The sequence below is a fragment of the Bombina bombina genome, chromosome 6, assembly GCF_027579735.1.
Source record: "Bombina bombina isolate aBomBom1 chromosome 6, aBomBom1.pri, whole genome shotgun sequence".
In the NCBI taxonomy this organism is placed as follows: Eukaryota; Metazoa; Chordata; class Amphibia; order Anura; family Bombinatoridae; genus Bombina; species Bombina bombina.
The window spans coordinates 741,301,421-741,329,066 of record NC_069504.1 but is presented as its reverse complement, the minus strand read 5'-3'; the positions used below and the strand labels follow the sequence as shown (position 1 = coordinate 741,329,066).

General features: G+C 39.7%; 1 protein-coding gene across 4 annotated transcripts in view; it reads left to right on the top strand.

The window, feature by feature from the left end:
• The window catches only part of CHMP7 (charged multivesicular body protein 7), a 362,230-nt gene that overhangs the window by 215,400 nt on the left and 119,184 nt on the right, over positions 1–27,646 (top strand). For all 4 annotated transcript variants that reach the window (XM_053717984.1, XM_053717985.1, XM_053717986.1 and 1 more), the window contains 2 exons: positions 3,797–3,982; positions 4,408–4,541. In XM_053717984.1, coding sequence (XP_053573959.1) covers positions 3,797–3,982; positions 4,408–4,541 — 320 coding nt within the window. The remainder of the gene's footprint in view (positions 1–3,796; positions 3,983–4,407; positions 4,542–27,646) is intronic.

Sequence of the window (27,646 nt, the reverse complement as noted above, 5' to 3'; positions counted from 1 at the left end):
ATACATGCTGTGGTTAGGAGTTGTTTTGAAAACTTATATCCCTAGTAGTATTTCCCTCTGAAGAGTTTTAGAAATGCCACTGTATAGTATGTTTTGTATCTTTGTAAATACAGTATATCTTAGTGTGCTTTCTTGAAGCGAGCAGATACTTGTAAAACCAGCTGGGTACAACTTTCAGTATTGCTGCCGACTATTAATTTAATGGTGCACCAGATTTTTAGATGCACAGTTTCTACTGAGTAGGCTGATAGTATTAATTGCTTTTACTGTGAAGCTGTGACAATTGAGGATACTGTTTTGGAATATTTCATGGGTACATTGCTGATCTACCTTCTTTAGAAGGACCGTCAATGATTGATAAAGTTAGTTTTCCTGATAAACATTTCTCTGCTAACCTATCCTGAAATGAGTGATTTTTGGATTGTATCCAATAGACCAGTGTTTTTCAACCAGTGTGCCGTGGCACACTAGTGTGCCGTGAGAGATCCTCAGGTGTGCCACGGCAGACTGACAACAGTGTGACATATTTTTTAAACTTTGCTTGTTTTTTACTCCCAGTGCAAGGGTAGTTTGTAGAAGGCATTGCATAACAGCACAATACATACAGTATGTGTGTGTTTGTGTGTATGTGTATATATATATATATATATATATATATATATATATATATATATGCTGTATTAGGCTACAATGTGTGATTTTTTTTTTAAATTTTGGGATGGTGGTGTGCCACAGGATTTTTTAATGTAAAAAAGTGTGCCACGGCAAAAAAAAAGGTTAAAAATCACTGCAATAGACTGTCTTTTTCTCTACCTTTAATTGGACTCTTTACTTCTTCACTTGAAGTGTAAGGGAATCCACAGCTTGTTTGAATGTTGTTTTTTTAATTTTGTGTTTTTTTTGTTTTTGTTTTTTGTTTTACATTTTGGCTGTTTATTTCATAATTATTTTAAAAAGAGACTGCTCTTGAATCACCTTAGTGTGTTTGTGTATGTTTACTCTCACTTAGTGTTCTGATAGTTTAAATTGTATTCATTTTTAATTTTCAACTATATCTCTATTTTCGGACTAAACGTTTTGCAACATTTATATACAGTGTATGAGTATGCGCTTCATATTTGTCTTGGTTTCTTTTTTGAGTACTTGCTTATATAAAAAAAAAATTACAGATAAAATTATATATATTGCAAACAAATGCACTCTCAGGTCTTCTTAATAGTGAGTCAAAAAACAAAATTTATTGACGTTTTGGGGTTCACACAGACCCCTTCATCATAATCTGATGAAGGGGTCTGTGTGAACCCTGAAACGTCAATACATTTTGGTTTTTTGACTCCCTATTAAGAAGACCTGAGAGTGCATTTGTTTGCAAAATATACATTTTTGCCCCCAGGCGGATGACCCAGGAGGGTGGATTCACTTTAAGGAGTTTGATATATACTGTGTGTGTAGATTGAGAGAGATTGAGATTGAGAGAGAGATTGAGAGAGAGATTGAGAGAGAGATTGAGAGAGAGAGAGTTTGAGAGAGAGAGAGTTTGAGAGAGAGAGAGTTTGAGAGAGAGAGAGTTTGAGAGAGAGAGAGTTTGAGAGAGAGAGAGTTTGAGAGAGAGAGAGTTTGAGAGAGAGAGAGTTTGAGAGAGAGAGAGTTTGAGAGAGAGAGAGAGTTTGAGAGAGAGAGAGTTTGAGAGAGAGAGAGAGTTTGAGAGAGAGAGAGAGTTTGAGAGAGAGAGAGAGTTTGAGAGAGAGAGAGAGTTTGAGAGAGAGAGAGAGTTTGAGAGAGAGAGAGAGTTTGAGAGAGAGAGAGAGTTTGAGAGAGAGAGAGAGTTTGAGAGAGAGAGAGAGTTTGAGAGAGAGAGAGAGTTTGAGAGAGAGAGAGAGTTTGAGAGAGTTTGAGAGAGTTTGAGAGAGTTTGAGAGAGTTTGAGAGAGTTTGAGAGAGAGTTTGAGAGAGAGAGAGAGTTTGAGAGAGAGAGAGAGTTTGAGAGAGAGAGAGAGTTTGAGAGAGAGAGAGAGTTTGAGAGAGAGAGAGAGTTTGAGAGAGAGAGAGAGTTTGAGAGAGAGAGAGAGAGTTTGAGAGAGAGAGAGAGTTTGAGAGAGAGAGAGAGTTTGAGAGAGAGAGAGAGTTTGAGAGAGAGAGAGAGTTTGAGAGAGAGAGAGAGTTTGAGAGAGAGAGAGAGTTTGAGAGAGAGAGAGAGAGTTTGAGAGAGTTTGAGAGAGAGTTTGAGAGAGTTTGAGAGAGAGTTTGAGAGAGTTTGAGAGAGAGAGAGAGAGTTTGAGAGAGAGAGAGAGAGTTTGAGAGAGAGAGAGAGTTTGAGAGAGAGAGAGAGTTTGAGAGAGAGAGAGAGAGTTTGAGAGAGAGAGAGAGAGTTTGAGAGAGAGAGAGAGAGTTTGAGAGAGAGAGAGAGAGTTTGAGAGAGAGAGAGAGAGTTTGAGAGAGAGAGAGAGAGTTTGAGAGAGAGAGAGAGAGTTTGAGAGAGAGAGAGAGAGAGTTTGAGAGAGAGAGAGAGAGAGTTTGAGAGAGAGAGAGAGAGAGTTTGAGAGAGAGAGAGAGAGTTTGAGAGAGAGAGAGAGAGTTTGAGAGAGAGAGAGAGAGTTTGAGAGAGAGTTTGAGAGAGAGTTTGAGAGAGAGTTTGAGAGAGAGTTTGAGAGAGAGTTTGAGAGAGAGTTTGAGAGAGAGTTTGAGAGAGAGTTTGAGAGAGAGTTTGAGAGAGAGTTTGAGAGAGAGTTTGAGAGAGAGTTTGAGAGAGAGTTTGAGAGAGAGTTTGAGAGAGAGTTTGAGAGAGAGTTTGAGAGAGAGTTTGAGAGAGAGTTTGAGAGAGAGTTTGAGAGAGAGTTTGAGAGAGAGTTTGAGAGAGAGTTTGAGAGAGAGTTTGAGAGAGAGTTTGAGAGAGAGTTTGAGAGAGAGTTTGAGAGAGAGTTTGAGAGAGAGTTTGAGAGAGAGTTTGAGAGAGAGTTTGAGAGAGAGTTTGAGAGAGAGTTTGAGAGAGAGTTTGAGAGAGAGTTTGAGAGAGAGTTTGAGAGAGAGTTTGAGAGAGAGTTTGAGAGAGAGTTTGAGAGAGAGATTGAGAGAGAGATTGAGAGATATCGAGAGAGAGATTGAGAGATATCGAGAGAGAGATTGAGAGATATCGAGAGAGAGATTGAGAGATATCGAGAGAGAGATTGAGAGAGAGATTGATTTTTGTATGCAGGACACGTTTTCATTGTCCATCGTGAGAAGTGATTGAACTGCGCATGCACGCATTTATTAGCCACAGTTATAGGACAACTTCCTATTCAGAATTTGCTACCTCTCAATGTGCATGCTGCTAATTACATAATCGCATTCCACACGTGTGGTTACTTAATACAGAGCATGCGCAATGACAGGTAGCAAAATCTAATAGAACCACGGCTGATTTTATTGACCACCGAATAAAATTTTAGCCAGTATTAAAAATGTTGAATTTTTATTGAAAAAAATACATTTATGTTAAATTATTCAATTAATTTGTACTTTGGATAGCTGAAAATTATATATTATTAAAAAATACTACTTCATAATGCCACAAGGCTGGCAAAATGTTCTGTGGAGAACACTGTATGTATTAAAAAAAAAAAAAAGATTTATTTGTTTATAAATACACTAGATATTTGTAACACTACATGGGTATACATGTGTAATATTTGATGGCGATAGTTTACGATAGAGCCCGTTTGTAGTATAAACTTTGATTAAAAAAAAGAATTATGATAATGCAGATTTTTGTGAAAATCTAAGACATCATAATACAGTGCAGTCTTTTCTTTGTTTAGGAGCGGGCATCATTAGCACTACAGAAGTATAAGTCCTCTCATCTCCACTCTCTCCCCTTGCTAAGCGAGGAGGAGCTGCGTTCACACTTCACTGAGCTGTGTCCTGATAATTCTGCTCTGAATCTAGTTCTTCTTCAGTTGCAAAGAGAAAAGAAGATCTGTATGTTGGAGAGAGCAGGAAAGAAGGTAAGACGGCTCAAAAGTTCACCCGTACAACCTAAAAGTTTAATTGTACATAAACGCATCTTTATTCCGTATTTCCTCACCCTTTTCTGCCTGTTAATTTAATGTCAGTATGTAGAATGTCGCCACATCTATATAGCATCCACAAGTCAATATAAAATAGGTTCTAGATGGGCACCTTCCTGTTCCGGAGCCACAAATAGAACTTTTACTTACAGATTAGATATATGTAGAAACTTCTAATAATAATCAGTCAACTGCAGATAGTTCCTCTTTACCTACCAAAGCTCATGCATTTTTAAAAAAAAATAATAATCAAATTTTGAGGTATTTGAAAGTTTATGCTCTGCTATTTGATTATTGTGAAACTCGGTTCAGTTTAAAGTAATTAATCTATTAGCTAATCTAATTTTTTTCCCCCCTTGCAGCTGATAAAGTTTGTGCAGAGTGGGGCAGCTCATGTAACTCCTGTTAGTGAATCTGATCTAGGCATCTATGATTTAAAGCAAAGTGAAACACTATTATCAGAGCGATTACAAAGCACGTGGGAGGAGTCAGACAGGTGAGTTAATATGAAAGCACTGCTTTACAGCCAGAACATGGAGAGGAATGCAAGCTCAGCAGAATACTTGTAACATAAGTCATGCAATTTACAGACAGACATAATTAACCAAAAGCATAAAAATCAGGAAACTTGTTGGTTTATGAGAGATGGATTGGACTGCGTTTCATTGATTATGTATTTGAATAACTGTATATAGCAATGTTGGCATATTTTCTATAAAATCCCTTTTTGGATATATAATGAATATTTTTACTGACATTATGATGCATGCTGAACAGAGAGGGGTTAAAAATTCTGTAATGTGAATATGAATTTGAAATGTGATTTTAAAATATGTAATTTTATTTTTTTCTCCACTAGAGTTCACAGTTGTGTATTAACCTGATTTGGATGTGGGGTTTTAGGTATATGCAATTTTAAGCAACTTTCTAATTTACTCCTGTTATCAATTTTTCTTTGTTCTTTTGCTATCTTTATTTAAAAAGCAGGAATGCAAAGCTTAGGACCCGGCTCATTTTTGGTGAAGAACCTGCGTTACGCTTGCTTATTGGTTGGATAAATGTAGTTCCCAATAAGCAAGCACTATCCAGGGTGCTGAACCTAAAATGGGCCAGCTCCTATGCTTACAATCCTGCTTTTTAAATAAAGATAGCAAGAGAGAGAAGAAAAATTGATAATAGGAGTACATAAAAAAGTTGCTTAAAATGGCATGCTCTATCTGAATCATGAAAGAAAAAAAAAATGGGTTTAATATCCCTTTAACCCCTTAACGACTGACGACGTACGCCATACGTCCTAAAAAAAAAAAAAAACAGTTAATGACCGAGGATGTATGGCATACGTCGTCGGTTAAACTGAGCACTGGAAGCGATCGAAATCGCTTCCAGCTGCTCTAACAGTATTGCAGGGATGCCTCGATGTCTAGGCATCCAGCAATACTGTTCCTGAGTGCCGGGACCGGATTGATCACTCCCCCACGAGTCGAGGCACTTGGTAATAAAATAAAAAAAAATATATATATAATTAATAAAAAGCCCTATATTGCCTCCCCCACCAGGCTTCCAAGATGGGGATGCCCAGTGCATCATAGGGCCTCTGGGGGTGTCCCTAGCCTGCCTCATCATAGGGGCAAGCTAGGGTCATCCAATTTGAGCCTCGTACACCAAAAAAAAATTCATAATAAAATATCCCATTTGTCTGATCAAGTCAATATTTGTAAATATTGACTCTGATCAGTGTGGATCTCCCTCCCTCTCCTCACTTGCGATTTTGTTGGAGAGAGAGAGAGAGAGACATGTATTTAGCAGAGAGAGATTTATTTCTTTTATTTGTTAAAAAATTAGAGAACCAAAGGCTCTTTTCAGAGCGATTAATCCCTAGCTTGCCAGTGATCACTATAAATCACTGGCAGTAGCATAGCTGCACTTTTTTTGCTTTCTGTGCATTTTTTTAGGGGTTAATTTTTTTATTGTATTTTTTAAAAAAACCCAAAGGCTCTTTTCAGAGCCATTTAGTTAGTTAACTTAAATTTAAATTTTTAGTAATTTTTTTCTGTGACAGATACAAAAATGTCACAGAAAAGATATAGTGCTGAGGAGGCGTATGTCATCTTTGCGTCAGAGTCAGATGCCTCTATGACTCAGACCCCAATTTTGACCCTGCCATATGCTCAGATACATCACTAGATGCAGTCTCAACTGATAGTGATGTATCTGTGGCTGCTAGCCCCCCTGCCAGAAGGAGGCGTGTTGCTGCCATTGCCGCTGAAGAGTGGGTAACGCCTCATCTCCAGAGGCCAGATATCCCACCTTTCACAGCAAATGCTGGCATAAATATAGATGTGTCAGGTTTTAGCCCCCAACAGTTTCTGGAAGTGTTTCTGGGCGATGATGTATTGGGGAACATTGTCGCCCAAACTAATTTATATGCCCATCAGTTCCGTGCTGCAAAGCCTTGAACATATTTGGCAAAGCAGCAATGGGCCCCCCATCAATGAGCCAGAATTAAAAAAAATTCTGGGCATTGACTATGCTGATGGGCATCATAAAGAAACCCTCCATTCATTCCTACTGGAGCAGTAGCCCCATCTGCTCTACCCCCATTTTCTCCCAGACTATGTCGAGGAAGAGGTATGAAATGATTCTGCATTTCATGCACTTCAGCGACAACAGCCTGTGCCCCCCCTAGGGAGCATCCCCAATTTGACAGGCTGTATAAAATCCGTCCCCTGATTACCCACTTTTCTGCCAGGTTTGCAGAGGCTTATACACCTGGAAGGAATATATGCGTTGATGAATCCCTAATGAAGCATAAGGGAAGGCTGGGATTCAAGCAGTATATTCCTTCCAAGCGCTCCAGGTATGGGGTAAAGGTGTATAAGCTCTGTGAGGGCGAGACTGGGTATACTCAGGACTTCCGGGTGTATGAGGGAAAGGATAGCCACCTTGACCCTCCAGGTTGCCCAGAACATATGGGAACCACTGGCAAGATTGTCTAGGACCTGATATTACCCCTAATGAACAAAGGGTATCACTTGTACTTGGACAATTTTTATACAAGTGTCCTTTTGTTTAAGCTACTGTATTGCTTTGATACAGTAGCTTGCAGTACAATTAAAAAGAACCGCGCAGGTTTCCCAGGACAACTTGTACGCACCCGGCTACGAAGGGGGGAGACCTCAGCTCTGCGCAAAGAGGAGCTGTTGGCACTTAAGTACAGAGACAAGAAGGATGTATACCTTCTTACCACCATCCACACAGAGAGGACGGTGGCGGTCTCTGTACGTGGCAGAGCTGAGATCATAAGGAAGCCAGTGTGCATCAAGTCTTATAACCGGCATATGGGTGGGGTTGATCTGGCAGATCAGCTGCTGCAGCCCTACCTAATTATGCGGAAGACAAGGGCCTGGTACAAAAAGGTTGCAATTTACCTAATGCAGATTGCAACCCACAACGCTTTTTTGTTGTTCAAAAAAGCAAACCCCGGAGTTAAAAGACCTCTTTACAGTTTCAGCTCCAGATCATTTCAGGGATTTTGTACCATGATGCACCTGCTCCCCGGGCGGTGATGGGGGAGAGAGTAGAGTTGGGGCTACCCATTTTATTTTTAAAATCCCCCCCCCCCCCTACTGCCGCAAAGCAGAAACCACAAAAAAATGCAGAGTCTGTAGCAAGAGGGGGAAGAGAAGGGACATCATATATCACTGTCCTGATTGCCCTGGACAGCCTGCACTCTGCATTGGAGACTGCTTCAAGCAGTACCATACAATGGTCAATTTTTTAAAAAATAAATAAATTTGCTGTCTTTTTTTTTTTTGGTTATGCTTACTGTTAGATTTTTTTTTGTTGTTTTTTTTTTTACTTTTACTGTGCCAGATTTTTACATTTCACTACTCAATTTTTTTCTAAAATTGGGCCTGTTTTTTTTTTTTTTTTTTTTTTTTACCAAAACCCCTGGCAAACCTATACATGGGGGACATAGGTGTTCTCAGGGTGTCTTGCAGAAAACAACCTGAAGTATTTTTTTTGCAATAACTTACAACAGTCTCTCCTAAATCATAGCCAAAAAGCAATGTGTCTGTAAAAATTTTTTTTTAAAAATTACCACCATACACTTTCTCCAATTTTTTTGGCTAAAACGTTTGTTTCAAAGAAATACTCTCAATTTCAACTCAAATTACAAGTCATACAATTGTAACTGAACCTTCCCTAAATCCTGACAAACCTATACATGGGGGGCATAGGTGTTCTCAGTAGGTCATGCAGAAAACAACCTGTGGTGTTTTTTTGCAATAACTTACAACATTCTCTCCTAAATCATAGTCTAAAAGTAATGTGTGTGTAAAAATTAAAATTGAAAAATTACCACCATACACTTTCTCCAATTTTTTGGGCTAAAACGGTTGCATCAAAGTCATCAAAGCACTCCATATACAATACCTTGGGGTGTCAACTTTTCAAATATATGCACATTTATGGAAAACAAATAAATTGTGGTATGTTAAAAGACCCCTCAAAAAGACGATAGGCAAAGAAAATATGTTAAATGTGAACAAAAATCACAGACGCATGTCAGACATTTGGCATTGCACCTCCAAACAAGCCAACAAACCTATGCATAGGTGGTATCCCTGTTGGTGACCACATATTGGGGTCTTCTTTGGCAGTAACACATAACAGGAGCTGTGAATCCATGTCTAAAGTACAATGTGTATGAAAAATAACACAAAAAAATGAATGCCCAATAGTTTGACAAAGACTGGTGGTTGAATTAGTGCATGGAAAGTGTTAAAATACCAGCATTTGAAATACCCTAGGTTGTCTACTTTTCAAAAATATATGGTTTGATGGGGGTAAATTACATTGGCCGGCTTCAGAAATGTCTCAAATAGGACATGGGTGCATGGGATGTGAAAATTCCAAGTTGAAAAACTGGAATGCGCTTCCTAAAAATAAGGCCTTTTAGCCCCCAGAGAACCCGACACACCTATACATGGGGAGACTAAATACACACAGAGAGAAATGCACTCACAGGAACGAACAAACAGCTCAATATCATTGTTAGCTTGTTCTATGGCGATTTACCACCTGGGTGCAACTTCTTTTAGCCCAGCAATGCTTTTCATTACATGGGTGGTATCACTGTACTCAGGAGATGCTGTTGAACACATATTAAGGTGTTTTTTTGGCAGTAACACATAACAGGAACTGAGAATCCATGCCTAAAGTACAATGTGTGTGAAAAATAACACAAAAAAATGACTACCCAAATGTTTGACATAGACTGGTTGTTAAATTAGTGCATGGAAAGTGTTAAACTACCACCATTTGAAATACCCTAGGGTGTCTACTTTTCAAAAATATATGGTTTGATGGGGGTAAATTCTATTGGCCAGCTTCAGAAATGTCCCAAATAGGACATGGGTGCATGATGACAGATGTGAAAATTCCAAGTTGAAAAACTGGAATGCGCTTCCTAAAAATAAGGCCTTTTAGCCCATAGAGAACCCGACACACCTATACATGTTGTATTACTGTACTCAGGAGATGCTGCTGAAGACATATTAGGGTGTTATTTGGCAGTAGCCCTTAACATTATCAGTAAATGTATTCTTAAATTGCTATTGTGTCAAAAAATCTAAATTTCTTTTTTTTTTTTTCTTTCAAACTTTGGCATAAATTGGTGGTAAAATGGTTGCATGAAAAAAGTGAAAATACCCCAAGTTTAATACCTTAGGTTGTCTTCTTTTTAAAAAATATATACATTTGAAGGGTTATTCAGGGATTCCTGACAGATATTGGTGTTACAATGTAACTATCGCTAATTTTGAAAACAAATGGTTTTGAAATAACAAAGTGCTACTTGTACTTATTGCCCTATAACTTGCAAAAAAAGCAAAGAACATGTAAACATTGGGTATTTCTAAACTCAGGACAAAATTTAGAAACTATTTAGCATTGGTATTTTATGGTGGTTGTAGATGTGTAAGAGATTTTGAGGGTCAAAGTTAGAAAAAGTGTGGGGGGTTTTCCATTTTTTCCTCATATTTTATAATTTTTTTATAGTAAATTATAAGATATGATGAAAATAATGGTATCTTTAGAAAGTCCATTTAATGGTAAGAAAAACGGTATATAATGTGTGGGTACAGTAAATGAGTAAGAGGAAAATTACAGTTAAATACAAACATCGCAGAAATGCAAAAATAGCCTTGGTCCCAGATGGTCAACAAATTGAAAAGTGGTCTGGTCACTAAGGGGTTAAGGACATGGGTCCGAAACGTTGTATAGCTTTGTCTATGGCTCAATAAATTATTTATATACTAGTGGTGCTGCAACTCTTTTTTTCCTTGCTGTATTTGGGGTTTTGGAGTAGACCCAGACAGCCTGCACACCCGAATTTTGCTGAACACTATTGTTGTATGGGTAGCAAATGACCTTTTGTTTGAAGTACACATCTGGTATAGATGTGTTAGTTTTTAAATAAACATACATACAAAAGGAGAAAACCCTTTAGCGCACAGAAGAAGTCAGAAAAATCCGTATATCCCTGTATACCAAATTAATTAAATATAAGTTAAATATAAGTAGTGGTAACGGATAATAAAAATGGTAAAGATTAAAATAATACATAATCCTGTGTCAGCAAGAATGCACGTATACCATGATAAAATATACTAATCAAAACAGGATATCTCAAAATAGTCCAAGTGAGTCTGTAATATATATGAGACAGCAGGCCATATTTCACAGATCCTACGTCTAGGGTTCTTACCGACTTCATCCGTTTATTCAAATAAGAGCAGGAAGTGGGAGTGGGAGTAAATTTCGCTTGCACTTCGTCCACTCGAACAGAAAACCCACAGCCACATCCTTCAGATTCCTTGTATCACAAAACCCTCGATACCCCTCTAAGCTAGTTGATGTTGCATAAGCGTAAAGAGAGGAGGGAAACAAAAAGGGCTGCGATAGTGTAAAATCATTTATTTAATATCAAGATAAGCGCAATAAAAGTTAAGCTTACAGGATTAAACCTCAAACATGTGAGGTATGTTCATGCAACAAGATAGAATTTTCGGTACAGCAAACGTCAGGAGGCTGCCAACTAGTATCTGCCAGGGCCGGATAGCCCACACAATACACCTAAAGCTTTCAAAGTTTCTATGTTTTTTAGTACTTCTTTGTCAGAGTTTTTAAGTAAAATTTAAACAATTTCTTCAGGTAAAACATTGCCATGTTTAAAGGGACAGTAAACACCTTATTACAAGATATACCTGTTGTAATCAAAGCTAAACATTGTATTGTTTTCTGCAATTGTTTATTTTTTATATTTTCCTTTTAAAGTTTTTATTGAAACAAAGATTGTCATCTAACTCAGTGAGTCAGAAAACATAAAGGTAGAGGAACCGTACATTTTGGCTAATCTCGTAGGAATGTTAGTACCATTGTGTTAGTAACTTATAATAGGTCTCAAACATAGTGACACAATGTATTGCTTTTTTAGTCGGAGTTAGAGTGGATTGCCACGTTTGTAAGGGGATAGTAGTATTCAGGTAAAGCTCCCATGTTTGTAGATGAGATGACTTGGTTTCACAGTCTGCGTTTCCTATGAGAGAGTAATGCAAAGATAAAGGTCTGCATAGTCTATTGCCTTGGTGCCAAATGGTTTTCCATAATGTGCGAGGGCGAGACAACTCAGGTGTGAAACCCCAGCTAATCAAAAAACAATTTAATGTGTTCAAATGTCATGTATTGCGGTATTGGGGTACCGTCTCCTATTTCTTCCAATGTACGAAAATGGCGTTGTGAAGGGGAGGTCCAAAGGTCTGATACCTATTGTAACTCCAATTGTGTCCATTTGTGGGCATGAGGCTCTAGGAGACCTGTTAGTAGTCCAGTGAGAGAGGTAATCGGTGAGGGGTGTGCGGCTATGTGAGGATAATGTCTGATTTTTATCCCACATCACAAGGCACTTGCAAATTATAGGGTAATTTCTAAAGCTCATCGGCAATGGGGGGGGGATCCAGACTAAGTCTGGTAGGTGAATGTGGTGTGGTAGAGAAGCTTGTTCGATAACTTTCCATTTCCTAGGGGATTTTATTGCCCCCATTGTGATACATGTGTTAACATTGATCCCTCATAGTAACGAAAAATAGAAGGTGAGGCTATTCCACCCCGATGTACAGGATTCTGCAGAATTTTGTGAGCCACCCTAGAAGGTTTGTACTGCCAAATGTATTTAGTAAATTCACTCTGGAATTGGGAGCAAATGTCTGTGAATTCTAACTGGAAGGCATCTAAAGAGAGAGGTTATTTTAGGTAAGAAGGATATTTTAAGAGCCGTTAATCTCCCTATCCAGGAGATATATACGTAGTTCCAACGATCTTTTAAAGTACGTAACTCAGATAGGAGGGGAAGATAAGCTCTCAAATAATATGTCACAGATAATCAAAGATAATTAACTCCCAAGTCTTTAACAAAGTTATTGACCCAATTTACCTGATGTTGGGATTTAAGGTGCTGAACTTGGTTTCGGGGAATACCCCATGTAAAAATTTCAGTTTTAGATAAGTTAAATCTGTAAAAGGACATGTTCCCAAAAGATTCCAGAATAGTTTTAAGTTTGGGGAGTGAGGACGCTGGGTCTGATGAGAAAATTGTAACGTCGTCAGCAAAGAGAGCAATTTTATGGTTTGTACCATGCAAGGTAATGCCGTCTGTTTATCAGTCCTAATTTTTTCTGCTAGGGATTCGATTGCCAGGGCAAACAATAGGGGTGAGATAGGGCAGCCCTGTCTAGTGCCATTGGATATTAAGAATGGGGACGAGTGATATCCTAAACCTTTAACTGTCGCTGTAGAATATAACGCTTGAACAGCTATTAGGGTCTCCTCTGGAAATGCAAAGGCTCTAAGAACTTCCCATAAGTAACTCCAGCGGACTCGGTCAAATGCTTTCTCAGCATCTAATGAAATGACCGAGAAAGGTCTATTGGGCCTGGTAGATTCGGTGAGAATATTAAGTAGGTGCCTGGTGTTGTCAGGACCTTCGTGATTAGGTATGAATCCTACTTGATCGAGGTCAATAAGATGAGGGAGCAGTAGAGAGATACGATTGGCTAGCAATTTGGTATAAATTTTAACGTCTAAGTTTATAAGGGATATTGGTCTGTAACTAGAGCAAAGGGACGGATCTTTTGAGGGTTTTGGGATAGTAACAATCGTAGCTTCCAAGAATTCTCTGGTAACCCTGCCTTCCTCCTTAACTAGATTGAAAAATCTAAGAAGCAGAGGTGAGAGTTCATTTATATATGTCTTATAAAAGAGCGCAGGGTACCCATCAGGGCCTGGGGTTTTGAAGGCTTTCAAATTTTTATCACTTGTTTTATTTCTCGAAGTGTAAAAGGGGCTGTAAGAGAGTCACTATATTCATCCAGGAGAGTTGGTAATTTTAGGGTATCTAGAAAAGCCTGGATGTCTGGAGGGGAAGCTGATGGGTGGCCTATTGTCTGTTCTATGTTATATAATTCTGAATAGAATTTCGCAAAACTTGCCTATTTGTGAGGGAAGTTTAAAAGTCTGATTACCAGAAAGTATTTGGTGTATATGGGCAGTGCCTGTCCTATGTCTTAATTTTTTGGCCAAGTGGGTGTTGGCTTTGTTGCTCTTGTGGTAAAAAAAATGTTTGTTTTAGCAGGTTACATTGGGTATGCCGTAGTTAAAGTTGACATATATGGTTTCTAAGATTTGTGATTTGGTCCGTGATGGAAGCTGAAGATGTGTGGAGCGGTTAATGGTTTCTAATTGTCGTAACTCAATATGAGACTGGGCTAGGGATAGGGATATGATGGGGGAGACACCAGGAACATTTTGCGGTTACAAAATCATGGTCTGACCAAGGGCATAAAGAGATTTTGCCATTTTTAACTGAATCCAGAGATTCTGCTGAGCAGAAAATGTAATCTAATCTAGTATACGTTTTATTTGGGTGGGAGAAGTGTGTATAATCTTTGTCTCTAGGATGTAGGAATCTCCAGATATCATAGTAGTTAGATTGGGTTATAATGTGTCTACATTTTAGTGCAGGTTGTGTTGTGTGGGGAGTCTGATGATTTTCTTTTCTGGTTCTTCTTTCAAGATTGGGATCCCAAATCATATCGAAGTCCCCTGCTAGTATGACTCTGCCAGTTTTGACTCGGTCTACTGCAAGCAACGTTAGTTGTAGGTATTTAGATTGATGAGAATTGGGGAGGTAGATGGACACCAGTGTGTAGTTGACATGGTCGAGCTTACAGACCAGTATCAGGAATCTGGTTTGGAGATCCTTAATGACCTGAATTTGCTCATCGGCAATTCTCTTGTGAATTAATATAGGGGTGCCCCTAGCATTCTTGGAGAATGGGGCATAATCTAATGTAGTGTAGTCTTTAGAAATTATTTGATAGGGGCTATTAGATGTCGAGTGCATCTCCTGTAAGAAGACAATATCAAGATTGTGGAATTTGAGAGATCTTTCTAGTAAACTACGTTTGTGTGGCGAGTTTAGACCTTGAACGTTATGCGTCAAGAGTTTGAGAGTAGGCATGTTCTTTGCAAGTTATACGTCACGTGTAATTGTCAGTAGTCAATAATAATAATTGAGGGTCAAAGAAACGATCTATGGGGGGGTTATGGAGGATAAGAATATAGGGGTAGATGGGAAAAGGAAACGTAAATTGGTGGAAATAGTCCACCGAAATGGAACTCTGGCGTGGGCTTCTAGTGGGGGGAGAACAAAAGTGATAAACGGGCTAGCAATGCTAACCCTGCTCCGCAATTACAACATTTCCTAGAATACAGTTAAGATAATGCAATAAGAACAAGAATAGTTAGTGTAAACATAAGTACGTGCAAAAAAAGTTTTTGTCATGTGCAAACAAACACGTAAACTCTTACCAACTTTAAAGTATTGAGGCTATTTTCTGAGGAGCATGTCCAAAGTGTGACATCTCTCACTAAGGAGAGTGCCAGAAGAGGTTAAGTTCAAGCAAGACCTTGAGGTTGGGTGGTTTTGGACCTTTTTGCTCTTTGTTCCTTATTGGTCCACTCGGGAGCTGACGCTCTCAATTTCGGGTTTGTAGCTGGTTGCAGAAGTGGCGAAACCGTTTGTAAGCCCCAAGATGTAAGAAGAGCTAGACCTTGATGAAGAGAGGAGATCACATGGGTTTGGTTATCTTTTGTGATAACAAGATTGGTTGGATAGCCCCATCGATATTTAATATTCGCTTTGCGGAGGACAGAGGTAACCGGTTGGTAGGTTTTGTGGTGTTGCAAGGTGTGTACAGACAGATTCGGTAAGAGGTTTTTTAAACGCTGCCTGCATCAGTCTGTCTTTATAGATGAAACTGTGAAAACAGACTATCATGTCTCTTAGTTTATCCATAGGTACTGCTCTGGACCTCAAGGCTCTATGAGCACTTTCCATAGTGTTGACAAGGCCATCCGGAGTACCTATTAATTCTACATAGAGTTCCCTTAAGAAAACTTGTAAGTCAGCTGTTACAACACTCTGGTATACCTCTGAAGCGTATATTATTCCTACGGGATCTATCCTCAATGTCAGCTAATTTAAACTTCAATAGCGTTAGTTGATCGGCTAGATTTTCCATATAGGAAAGTAAGCTGGTCTGATCGACCGCCTTGTCATCCTGTTTACTTTCAAGAGCATCCACTCTCTTTCCTATCTCAGAAATAACCTTCTTCAATTTTGCAGAATTACACTGGATCTCTTGAGTGATAGAGTGTGTCTGGGAAGCTAGCATCTTCTGTAAAGTAGATTTGGTGCTGAAATGGTGGGAAGGAATTGATGAGTGCATACTTGACGGAGATTCCTCATCTAGTGATTCAGGATCACTAAGCTTGGCATTTGGATCCATGGGAGGCTCCTTTCCAGATTGGGTAACGTGGTCATAAACTGTCTTCTTGACAGCCAGCGGAGCAGGGTTAGGTAGCGTCCCATCAGAACCTCTAGGTCATGGTAATTAGGTAGGTGGCTAGATGCAATTTATTTGAATAGAGGGGAAGGGAATTGATCACTTAATAAGGCCTAGAATGGGATAGGGAAAGAAGATTTAATCCTAGGCTCTAAGGAAGTCACAGGGCAACCAATAATCTGCGTTGACCTTGGGTCAGAAATTACTTGGATGGGAAGGGGTTATGGGAATCCCAGGATCCGGGGGGACGCTACTAAGACTCGAGTAAAACTAGTGAGGGAAAATACAATGTAGGAGGTTACCTTAAACAGTATGAGTGAGCACCCAAGAAGGTATTTTTACCAGTATTGCATAAATTCTGCTATCCTCTTTCACTTCAGGGAATGTGGTTATGACCTAGTGGAAGGGAAAAAGGGTAGTGGAAGTGACCAGCCAAGACAGGCAAGGCGGGAAAGGGAGAAGTGAGAGGAATATCAGAATGTACCAGAAAGGGAAACCATTAAATGTTGGGCTCAGTCTAGGGCCAGCTATAAAAATAAGACACACTTAGGAGTTAGTTAATAAGTAGAAGCTAAGCACTTTAAATACAATTACAAAAAGTACCTAGGTCCTGTCCCTCACCTCGGGGAACAAGATGATACGACCCAAACGAAGGGAAAAAGGAGAGGGGAGATTACCTACCCAGACAAGCTGGGCAGGAGCGGGAAGGTGAGGGACAGGTTCACAACAAATTTACACAGACAGTGATTTGAGTAAATAATGTTTTTGAAGTTCCAGGAGAGTGTTCAGTTAGTAGGTGTAAAGGGACACTGAACCCAAATTTTTTCTTTTGTGCTTCAGTTAGAGCATGCAATTTTAAACAACTTTCTAATTTACTCCTATTATCAATTTTTCTTTGTTCTCTTGCTATCTTTATTTGAAAAAGAAGGCATCTAAGCTTTTTTTTCATTCAGGACTCTGAAGAGCACTTTTTTATTGGTGGATACATTTTTCCACCAATCAGCAAGAACAACCCAGGTTGTTCACCAAAAATGGGCCGGCATCTAAACTTACATTCTTACATTTCAAATAAAGATAGCAAGAGAATGAAGAAAATTTGATAATAGGAGTAAATTAGAAAGTTGCTTAAAATGTCATGCTCTATCTGAATCACGAAAGAAAAAATTTGGGTTCAGTGTCCCTTTAAGTAGGATTAAAGTATCCTGCTTGGTAAAAAAGTGGGTAAAAAAATTCAAACAGATACAATACAAAGGCACTCTATAGCAGGATCGTGTTTAAGGCAGTTTAGGAGCCTGAACCAGGACCGAAAGGCAGTTTTCAGTATTAGTTAATGCTTATTTAGAGAGTTAATTATTGCTGTGAGGGTTTCAGGGCTGCAGGTTTAGTATTAGAGTCCAGATTAGTAGTTACTTGTTTCAATCTACACATATAAGGTAAGGTGGTAATTAGGGATGAAAGCAAAAATATAAAATTGTAAGATATCACCAGAGTTTCCTTTGTAGTTTGACTGACCAACCCCTCTGCAATCTGTGGTGTATATATAGAGGAGACAGCTGTTATGTGCTCTTGTGGATGTTGGTGATCGGTAGGCCCTGCAGTTAGTTTATTATTGGGCCAAGAGGACGAACTTTCAGCTATCCCAGCTGGGCCTGTGTGGGCCGTGTTCTGATCCAGCTGGTTAAAGTAAGCTTTAGGTGAAGGATAAGCCTGCAATTGCCGCTAATGCGGCTAATGGCCGAATCGACAAGGTAGGGGAGATTTGCGGCCTTTTGTGCCTCTATAGGACTGTTCTCGGCTCCGGAGCGGAGCCCTGGCCCTCCGGAGCATGATGCGGGTAGCAGTAGGGGTGTGGGGAGTGGTGCTACCTAAAAGCTGATCGGTGCAGTCCCTCTAAGGATTGCTACTATAGTTGCTGGCTGGTCTTGTTTGTGTTGGCTGGCCTTATCTGCTTACAGATGCCCGATGGGCACCCACGTGGCGATGAAGATGGCGGCCCTCGCACCGCGACGATGACACTCACCCCTGAAGAGTAGCTGTTGCTCAGTCCCAAGAGGTTCACTATTGGTTCTGAGTCGGATCAACTCACTTAGCAGAGCTGAATTGGGCGTCTTCCCCTAATGCACTATCGCGCCACTTATATTAGCTGAATATGTTGGGAGCCTCTGCCCAATAATGATCTCCAATCCAGAAGGGGCTGAAGTCCAAATCAGCGGAGAGTGTGTGAGAAATCTTCATGTGAGTTGCTGTGTCTCCAGTAAATCAGTCCAGAAGTCTGGTATTAAAATTTAAGGTGGTTGCTCTCCCTTAGGTTCGGATGCTTTGTTAGGTCCGCACTGCCGCGGTCGTTCCCACCTCCTTGTCAGAGGTATCCGTGTGAGGCCGTTACCTTCACGTGCCAAAAACACGTTGCATCCTCCTTGGCTTCTTCCCGATCTCTTAAAGGTATTTAGAGAAGGTGTTGGTATTTTGGAGTCCTTTTTGTTGTTTTATTATTATTTTAAATACTTTTTTATTCTGCTTTTATGCTGAGCTCTAGTTATGTGCGACTGCTCTAGTCGGCAGTAGTCATCCCCCCCTACAATTGATTTTCAATAGCCAATATTTGGAGGTGACAACCGGGGCTTGAGTCTGAAGCTGACAAGGCAAGCCACAATCATATAGTTGATGTAAAGTTAATTGTTTTGCAGTTTTTATCTGTTAAAGGCAATTAGTTAAATATATCTAGCAGGGTTAGCCTTGAGAGTCAGCAGTGCTCTTTTTCCTATCTGAGAATTGGAAACGTCACAATTTTCAGAGCTACATCACATGAAAAAGAAGAAAAATAAATAATTAAAGTATATTGCAAAGTTGTCTCACTATGCATAACTAAACTGTTTATACTAAAGGGATAGAAAGGTCAAAATTAAAATGTGCATTTCAAATTTAAATGGAAATAATTTTGCAATCTTTTTCCATTAGCAATAATGCTTCTAGTAAAAGTTTTTTTATTACTGTTTTTTAGAGGTATATGCAAGTATGCTCCATGTGACTATAGAATAAGGATTCAGATACTATGCTTGTCCACAGGTGCATTGCATCAGTGAAGTTATCAAACAAGTGTCATACAAGCCACTTTCTGAGAGGGTGTGGTGTTTGAGTGCTGGTATATCGGACATGCACAGCATATGTGCTTATGCCGCTGAAACAGTGAAATAACTTTTATCAGGTGCAGAGAGACCATGCTTACACATTTTATGTTTAAATCTTTTTTTATTTGTAACATGGGTTTTCACAATACAAAAAAATAGATCTTTTCATATGAAACAATCAATCTACAATTAATTGAGCATTAGGAAAGAGATGAGTGAGTATGAGTTGCAACATATTGTGGGTTGAGTAACTGTTCTTCCATACAGGAGTATCGTTTACCTTATACAATCACTGCTCAAGGATTCTCGAGCCTTTCCATAACATTAAGACTCTGATTATATATTTGTCCATATCTTCCTTTCTTTTCTGGATTGTTCCAGATTGTGTTGTCCCATGTTTAACCATTTTCTTAAATAACTATATTGAAGTATAATCAACAGTTCAGTATTACTAAATGTAACTTTTAACAGGTAACCGAACCTAAGCTGCATTTCTTACGGTCTCTCTAGAAATCCTAACATCAGCTTAGGAAAAAAAGAGAAAAAAAGTAATAAATACAGAAAAGAAAAGTTAACCAAAGGGTAAACTAGGTCGCCAGGTGTCCCCTCCTCTCCTCCCCTCCAGGTCTTGGTATCTTCTCCCCCTATTTCTAGGCTACAGGAGATTGTCTATTTAGTGTCCAGTAAAACCAGATCTGTTCAAATTGTGTCTGTGTGTCTAGTAACTGCGAAGCAGTTTCATACATGTGGTATGTTAGAGAAATTTTATTGACTACTTCCTCCCAGGGTGGTGCTGAGGTTTTCCAATATTTTGCTATGCAGGTTCTGGTAACCGTACTAATGATTCTAATGAATGTGTTTATCTGTTTGTTAAACTGAGGTAGTGGGAAATGTAAAAGAGCTTGTAACGGTGTCAATCGAATGTGTTCATCTAGAACAGAGCTTAGTAGATCTGATGTTTTGGCCCAGATATCTCTCACCGTTCCGCACTCCCACCACATATGACAATAGGAGCCTACTTCCCCACATCCTCTATAACAAGACCTATTATGATTAGATGACATATGAGCGGTTTTAACTGGGGTCAAGTACCACCTAAACATCGTCTTGGTGGTGTTTTCTCTCAAATCGGTGCTTAAGAGTCCTTTACAAGCTGAATTAAACGTGTTATCCCACCATTGCTTGTCTTTATTTATATCTAAATCTTTCTCCCAATTTAGAATCAAGTTAGGTTTTGATGAATTGTTAGTTGCTTGTATCTGTAAATATAATTTAGAAATGGCCCCCTTTGGTCTGTGTGCGGACTTAAGTAGACTCTCCAGAGGTATGCTTACACATTTTAAAGGGATAATCAAGTCAACTTTCTTTTTTAATGATTCAGATAGAACATGCAGTTTTAAGACTTTGCACAGTTTTTTATAGTCACACTTTCTGGGGAACAAGATCCTGCTGAGCATGTGCACAAGCTCACAGGGTATACGTATTATAGTCTGTGATTGACTGATGTCTGTCACATGATACAGGGGACCGGAAAATGGGAGAAAAAAATAAATTTGTCAGAAAAAAAATCTACTGCTTATTTGAAATTCAGAGTAGGTGTTAAATAAATGTATTTTTATTATGCACTTGTTAATTATGCAATTCTACTGCATTGAGTAACCCTTTAAGGCTGCAGAGGGGACATAGTACAAAAGGACACTGCCGCACTTATGCGATTCCTTTAAAAAAAAACAACAACTTTATTCTGTGAAGTTACAAAATTTGTACACGCAAAGAGATTACTTCTTACGTGTTAAGCTCCCCTTGCCGGTGTTCTGTCGAAACATCAAACCCGTCGGAATGTGGAACCACGTCACTTCCGGAGACGTGGTTCCTCTCAATCCGACGGAATGCACATGCGCAACTCCCGCAGCTGAAACATACTAGGAATTACTGGAATTCCTAGCACAAATACCGCGCATGCGCACATTGCAGGGTAATGGGGAAAAAGGGGGTTCAGGTAAGTAGGATAAAGAGGGGGTAGACAGGTAAAGTGTCTCACCTTCAATTAAATCTGCAAGCCTTTCCCTGTAGTGGCTGTGTCCCATAGAGAACAGTGATGGAAGGTCAGATCAGCCGTTAGCTTTAACATGCGCACCCAGGGGTTCCACATTCCAACACATTCGGGTGACCTAATTGCAGAATCTGACAGGCAATGTGTGCATGCTCAGTATTAGTGCTAGGAATTACAGGAATTTCTAGTATGTTTGAGCTGCAGGAGTTGCACATGCGCAACCCGTCGGATTGAGAGGAACCACGTCTCCGGAAGTGACGTGGTTCTACATTCTGACGGGTTTGATGTTTCGACACTGGCACTGACATATAGATGATGTAACTATGTTCCACTACACTAATTAACCTACATCTATCTATTAGCAAATTAATACAAACATTGATAAAAAAAAATTAGAAAATGAAACATATTAAAAACAATGTAGATTTTACCAGGGCATAGTTCATAAGCATAATGGAATAAATCTGAAAAAATATATTTGTATAACGATTACAAAAATGTAACTATATAAGTGTAATTTGCAACAAATATATGGAAAATCTGCTAGTCGAATTCAAATATAACATAAGAAAGTAAATACAAAAATATTCTTTCCTACAACATGTTCATATCATAAATTCATACAAAATAACTCCTATCCCATTCTTTGTTATGCCTAGAGTTGTTCTTGTCTGGAGTTTATATATCCAGAATAGTTCTTGTTTGTAAAGAATCCTATGTAAATATCCACCTCTAGGTGGTAACAAAGCTCTGTCAATCACCTAAAGAAAACCACTGTTGAATATTTCTAATTTAGATTTTTATAGTTATTGACAGAACTTTGTTGCCAGGTGGAGATTTACATAGGATTCTTTCCAAACAAGAATATTTTGTATTTACTTTCTTATGTTAGATTTATATTTAAGTAACTGATTTCCTACATGTTTGTTGCAATTTACACGTATATAGTTACCCTTTTGTAATGGTTATACATATATTGTTTTTCAGAAGATAAATTGCATTATGCTTATGAACTATGCCCAGGTGAAATCTAATCGGCAAAAAAAAAAGAGTCCAAAGTCCGCCATATAAATAAAATAACAGCTTTCTTTGGGGAAAGTAGCCCAGAGTAAAAGATACAGCACAAACACAGATCTGACGTGTTTCGGCGTTACATTGCCATAATCCTAGGTGAAATCTACATTGTTTTTAATGTTTCACTTTCTAATTTTTATTGATGTTTTGTATTAATTTGCTATTGGCTAGATGTAGGTTAATTAGCATAGTGGAACATAGTTACGTCATCTATGAGTAAGCACTGGCGAGGGGCGTAAAACACATAAGATTTCACACAATTTTAAACAACTTTCTAATTGACTTCTGTTATCAAATTGTATTAGTTTTCTTGTTATCCTTTGTTGAAAAGCAAGGATGTAAGCTCAGAAGTGTGCACGTGTCTGCAGCACTATATGGCAGCAACAACTTTATACATTAGCAGGAGCTAGATGGCAGCACTATTTTCTTTCATGTAGTATCCTAGGTATCCAACAAAGAATATCATGAGAAGGAAGCAAATTTGATAATTAGAAGTAAATTGGAAACTTTTTTTTAAATTGTATTCTCTAGCTGAATAATGAAATAAATATTTTGGGTTTAATGTCCCTTTAACACAATGCCAAGGAGGAAAGATATCAGCAATGATCCTAGAGAAGCAATTGTTGCTGCCCATCAATCTGGGAAGGGTTATAAGGCCATTTACAAACAATTTAAAGTCCATCATTCTACAGTGAGAAAGAATATTCACAAGTGAAAAACATTCAAGACAGTTCCCAGGAGTGGACATCCCAGCAAATTCACCCCCAGGTCAGACCATACAATGCTCAGAAATTGCAAAAATTCCCAGAGTTACATCTCAGACTCTACAGGCCTTAGTTAGCAAGTTCATGACAGTACAATTAGAAAAAGACTAAATAAGTATGGTTCGAATGGATGGGTTGCCAGGAGAAAGCTTCTTCTCTCTAAAAATAACGTGGCAGCACGGCTTAGGTTTGCAAAGTTGCATCTGAACAAATTCCAAGACTTCTGGAACAAACAAGACCAAAGTGTAGATGTTTGTCCATAGTGCACTGCTGCACGTTTGGTGAAAACCAAACTGTCAAGCATGGCAGTGGTGGAGGGGTTATGATTTGGGCTTGTTTTGCAGCCACAGGACTTTTTTTTTTTTTTGGCCCTTTGCTGTCATTGAGTCGACCCTGAACTCCTCTGTATACGAACGTATTCTAGAGTCAAATGTGAGGCCATCTGTCCAACAGCTAAAGCTTGGCTGGCATTGGGTCTTGCAACAGGGCAATGATCCCAAAAAACACCAGCAAATCTATAATAGAATGGCTGAAAAAGAAAAGAATCAAGGTGTTGCAATGGCCCATTCAAAGTCTAGACCTCAACCCAATTGAAATGCTGTGGTGGTACCTTAGGAGAGCTGTGCATAAACAAATGCCTGCAAACCTCAATGAACTGAAGCAATGTTGTAAAGAAGATTGGGCCAAAATTCCTCTACAGTTGTGCAAAAATCGTTTCATGCTTCACGCACTTGATCACTGCTCATGATCAAGTGCGTGAAGCGCGAAACGTTTGCTGTTTTTTGCACCTGTTCTCTTACTTGTATTTTGCACAACTGTGCTGACCACTTTTTACATATTTTTGTATGCTTTTAATCATGTTGGAATAAAGCTGAACTTTTAACTTTTTTCTGGGCTTGGAGCACTATTTCTCCCATTTCTCTCGGTCCACGGCGTCATCCTTACTTGTGGGATATTCTCTTCCCCAACAGGAAATGGCAAAGAGCCCAGCAAAGCTGGTCACATGATCCCTCCTAGGCTCCGCCTTCCCCAGTCATTCTCTTTGCCGTTGTACAGGCAACATCTCCACGGAGATGGCTTAGAGTTTTTTGGTGTTTAACTGTAGTTTTTATTATTCAATCAAGAGTTTGTTATTTTAAAATAGTGCTGTTATGTACTATTTACTCTGAAACAGAAAAGTGATGAAGATTTCTGTTTGTAAGAGGAAAATGATTTTAGCAACCGTTACTAAAATCGATGGCTGTTTCCACACAGGACTGTTGAGAGGAATTAACTTCAGTTGGGGGAAACAGTGAGCAGTCTTTTGCTGCTTGAGGTATGACACATTTCTAACAAGACGATGTAATGCTGGAAGCTGTCATTTTCCCTATGGGATCCGGTAAGCCATTTTTATTACATAAGAATAAAGGGCTTCACAAGGGCTTTTAAGACTGGTAGACATTTTCTGGGCTAAAACGATTGATATATAAGCATTTTTAATACTTCATAGCTTTGAGGAATTATTTTATTCTTGGGAATTATGTAAAATAACCGGCAGGCACTGTATTGGACACCTTATTCTCTAGGGGCTTTCCCTAATCATAGGCAGAGCCTCATTTTCGCGCCTCTATTGCGCACTTGTTTTTGGGAAGCATGACATGCAGATGCATGTGTGAGGAGCTCTGATACATAGAAAAGGCTTTCTGAAGGCGTCATTTGGTATCGTATTCCCCTTTGGGCTTGGTTGGGTCTCAGCAAAGCAGATACCAGGGACTGTATAGGGGTTAAATATAAAAACGGCTCCGGTTCCGTTATTTTAAGAGTTAAAGCTTTCAAATTTGGTGTGCAATACTTTTAAGGCTTTAAGACACTGTGGTGAAATTTTGGTGAATTTTGAACAATTCCTTCATACTTTTTCACATTTGCAGTAATAAAGTGTGTTCAGTTTAAAATTTAAAGTGACAGTAACGGTTTTATTTTAAAACGTTTTTTGTACTTTGTTATCAAGTTTATGCCTGTTTAACATGTCTGAACTACCAGATAGACTGTGTTCTGTATGTGGGGAAGTCAAGGTTCCTTCTCTTTGCAATTGGCTAGATTAGCGGCGAAAAATTCTGGGTTTGCTATTGTGGCGCGCAGAGCGCTTTGGCTAAAATCTTGGTCAGCGGATGCGTCTTCCAAGAATAAATTGCTTAACATTCCTTTCAAGGGGAAAACGCTGTTTGGCCCTGACTTGAAAGAGATTATTTCTGATATCACTGGGGGTAAGGGCCACGCCCTTCCTCAGTATAGGTCTTTCAAGGCTAAAAATAAACCAAATTTTCGTCCCTTTCGCAGAAACGGACCAGCCACAAGTGCTACATCCTCTAAGCAAGAGGGTAATACTTCTCAAGCCAAGCCAGCCTGGAGGCCAATGCAAGGCTGGAACAAAGGTAAGCAGGCCAAGAAACCCGCCACTGCTACCAAGACAGCATGAGATGTTGGCCCCCGATCCGGGTCCGGATCTGGTGGGGGGCAGACTCTCTCTCTTCGCTCAGGCTTGGGCAAGAGATGTTCTGGATCCTTGGGCGCTGGAAATAGTCTCCCAAGGTTATCTTCTGGAATTCAAGGGGCTTCCCCCAAGGGGGAGGTTCCACAGGTCTCAATTGTCTTCAGACCACATAAAAAAACAGGCATTCTTACATTGTGTAGAAGACCTGTTAAAAATGGGAGTGATTCATCCTGTTCCATTAGGAGAACAAGGGATGGGGTTCTACTCCAATCTGTTCATAGTTCCCAAAAAAGAGGGAACATTCAGACCAATCTTAGATCTCAAGATCCTAAACAAGTTTCTCAAGGTTCCATCGTTCAAAATGGAAACCATTCGAACAATTCTTCCTTCCATCCAGGAAGGTCAATTCATGACCACGGTGGATTTAAAGGATGCGTATCTACATATTCCTATCCACAAGGAACATCATCGGTTCCTAAGGTTCGCCTTTCTGGACAAGCATTACCAGTTTGTGGCACTTCCGTTCGGATTAGCCACTGCTCCAAGAATTTTCACAAAGGTACTGGGGTCCCTTCTAGCGGTGCTAAGACCAAGGGGCATTGCAGTAGTACCTTACTTGGACGACATTCTGATTCAAGCGTCATCCCTTCCACAAGCAAAGGCTCACACGGACATCGTCCTGGCCTTTCTCAGATCTCACGGGTGGAAAGTGAACGTAGAAAAAAGTTCTCTATCTCCGTCAACAAAAGTTCCCTTCTTGGGAACAATAATAGACTCCTTAGAAATGAGGATTTTTCTGACAGAGGCCAGAAAATCAAAACTTCTAATCTCTTGTCAAGTACTTCATTCTGTTCCTCTTCCTTCCATAGTGCAGTGCATGGAAGTAATAGGTTTGATGGTCGCGGCAATGGACATAGTTCCTTTTGCGCGAATTCATCTGAGACCATTACAACTGTGCATGCTCAGTCAGTGGAATGGGGATTATACAGACTTGTCTCCGATGATACAAGTAGATCAGAGGACCAGAGATTCACTCCGTTGGTGGCTGTCCCTGGACAACCTGTCACAGGGGATGAGCTTCCGCAGACCAGAGTGGGTCATTGTCACGACCGACGCCAGTCTGGTGGGCTGGGGCGCGGTCTGGGGACTCCTGAAAGCTCAGGGTCTTTGGTCTCGGGAAGAATCTCTTCTCCCGATAAATATTCTGGAACTAAGAGCGATATTCAATGCTCTCAAGGCTTGGCCTCAGCTAGCAAAGGCCAAATTCATACGGTTTCAATCGGACAACATGACGACTGTTGCGTACATCAACCATCAGGGGGGAACAAGGAGTTCCCTGGCGATGGAAGAAGTGACCAAAATCATTCAATGGGCGGAGTCTCACTCCTGCCACTTGTCTGCAATCCACATTCCAGGAGTGGAAAATTGGGAAGCGGATTTTCTGAGTCGTCAGTCATTTCATCCGGGGGAGTGGGAACTCCATCCGGAAATTTTTGCCCAAATTACTCAGTTGTGGGGCATTCCAGACATGGATCTGATGGCCTCTCGTCAGAACTTCAAGGTTCCTTGCTACGGGTCCAGATCCAGGGATCCCAAGGCGACTCTAGTAGATGCACTAGTAGCACCTTGGACCTTCAAACTAGCGTATGTATTCCCACCGTTTCCTCTCATCCCCAGGCTGGTAGCCAGGATCTATCAGGAGAGGGCATCGGTGATCTTGATAGCTCCTGCGTGGCCACGCAGGACTTGGTATGCAGACCTGGTGAATATGTCATCGGCTCCACCATGGAAGCTACCTTTGAGACGGGACCTTCTTGTTCAAGGTCCGTTCGAACATCCGAATCTGGTCTCACTCCAACTGACTGCTTGGAGATTGAACGCTTGATTTTATCAAAGCGAGGGTTCTCAGATTCTGTCATTGATACTCTTGTTCAGGCCAGAAAGCCTGTAACTAGAAAAATCTACCATAAAATATGGAAAAGATATATCTGTTGGTGTGAATCTAAAGGATTCCCTTGGGACAAGATAAAAATTCCTAAGATTCTATCCTTTCTTCAAGTTCTTTGAAGGGACAGATTTCTGCTTTGTCTGTGTTACTTCACAAAAAGCTGGCGGCTGTGCCAGATGTTCAAGCTTTTGTTCA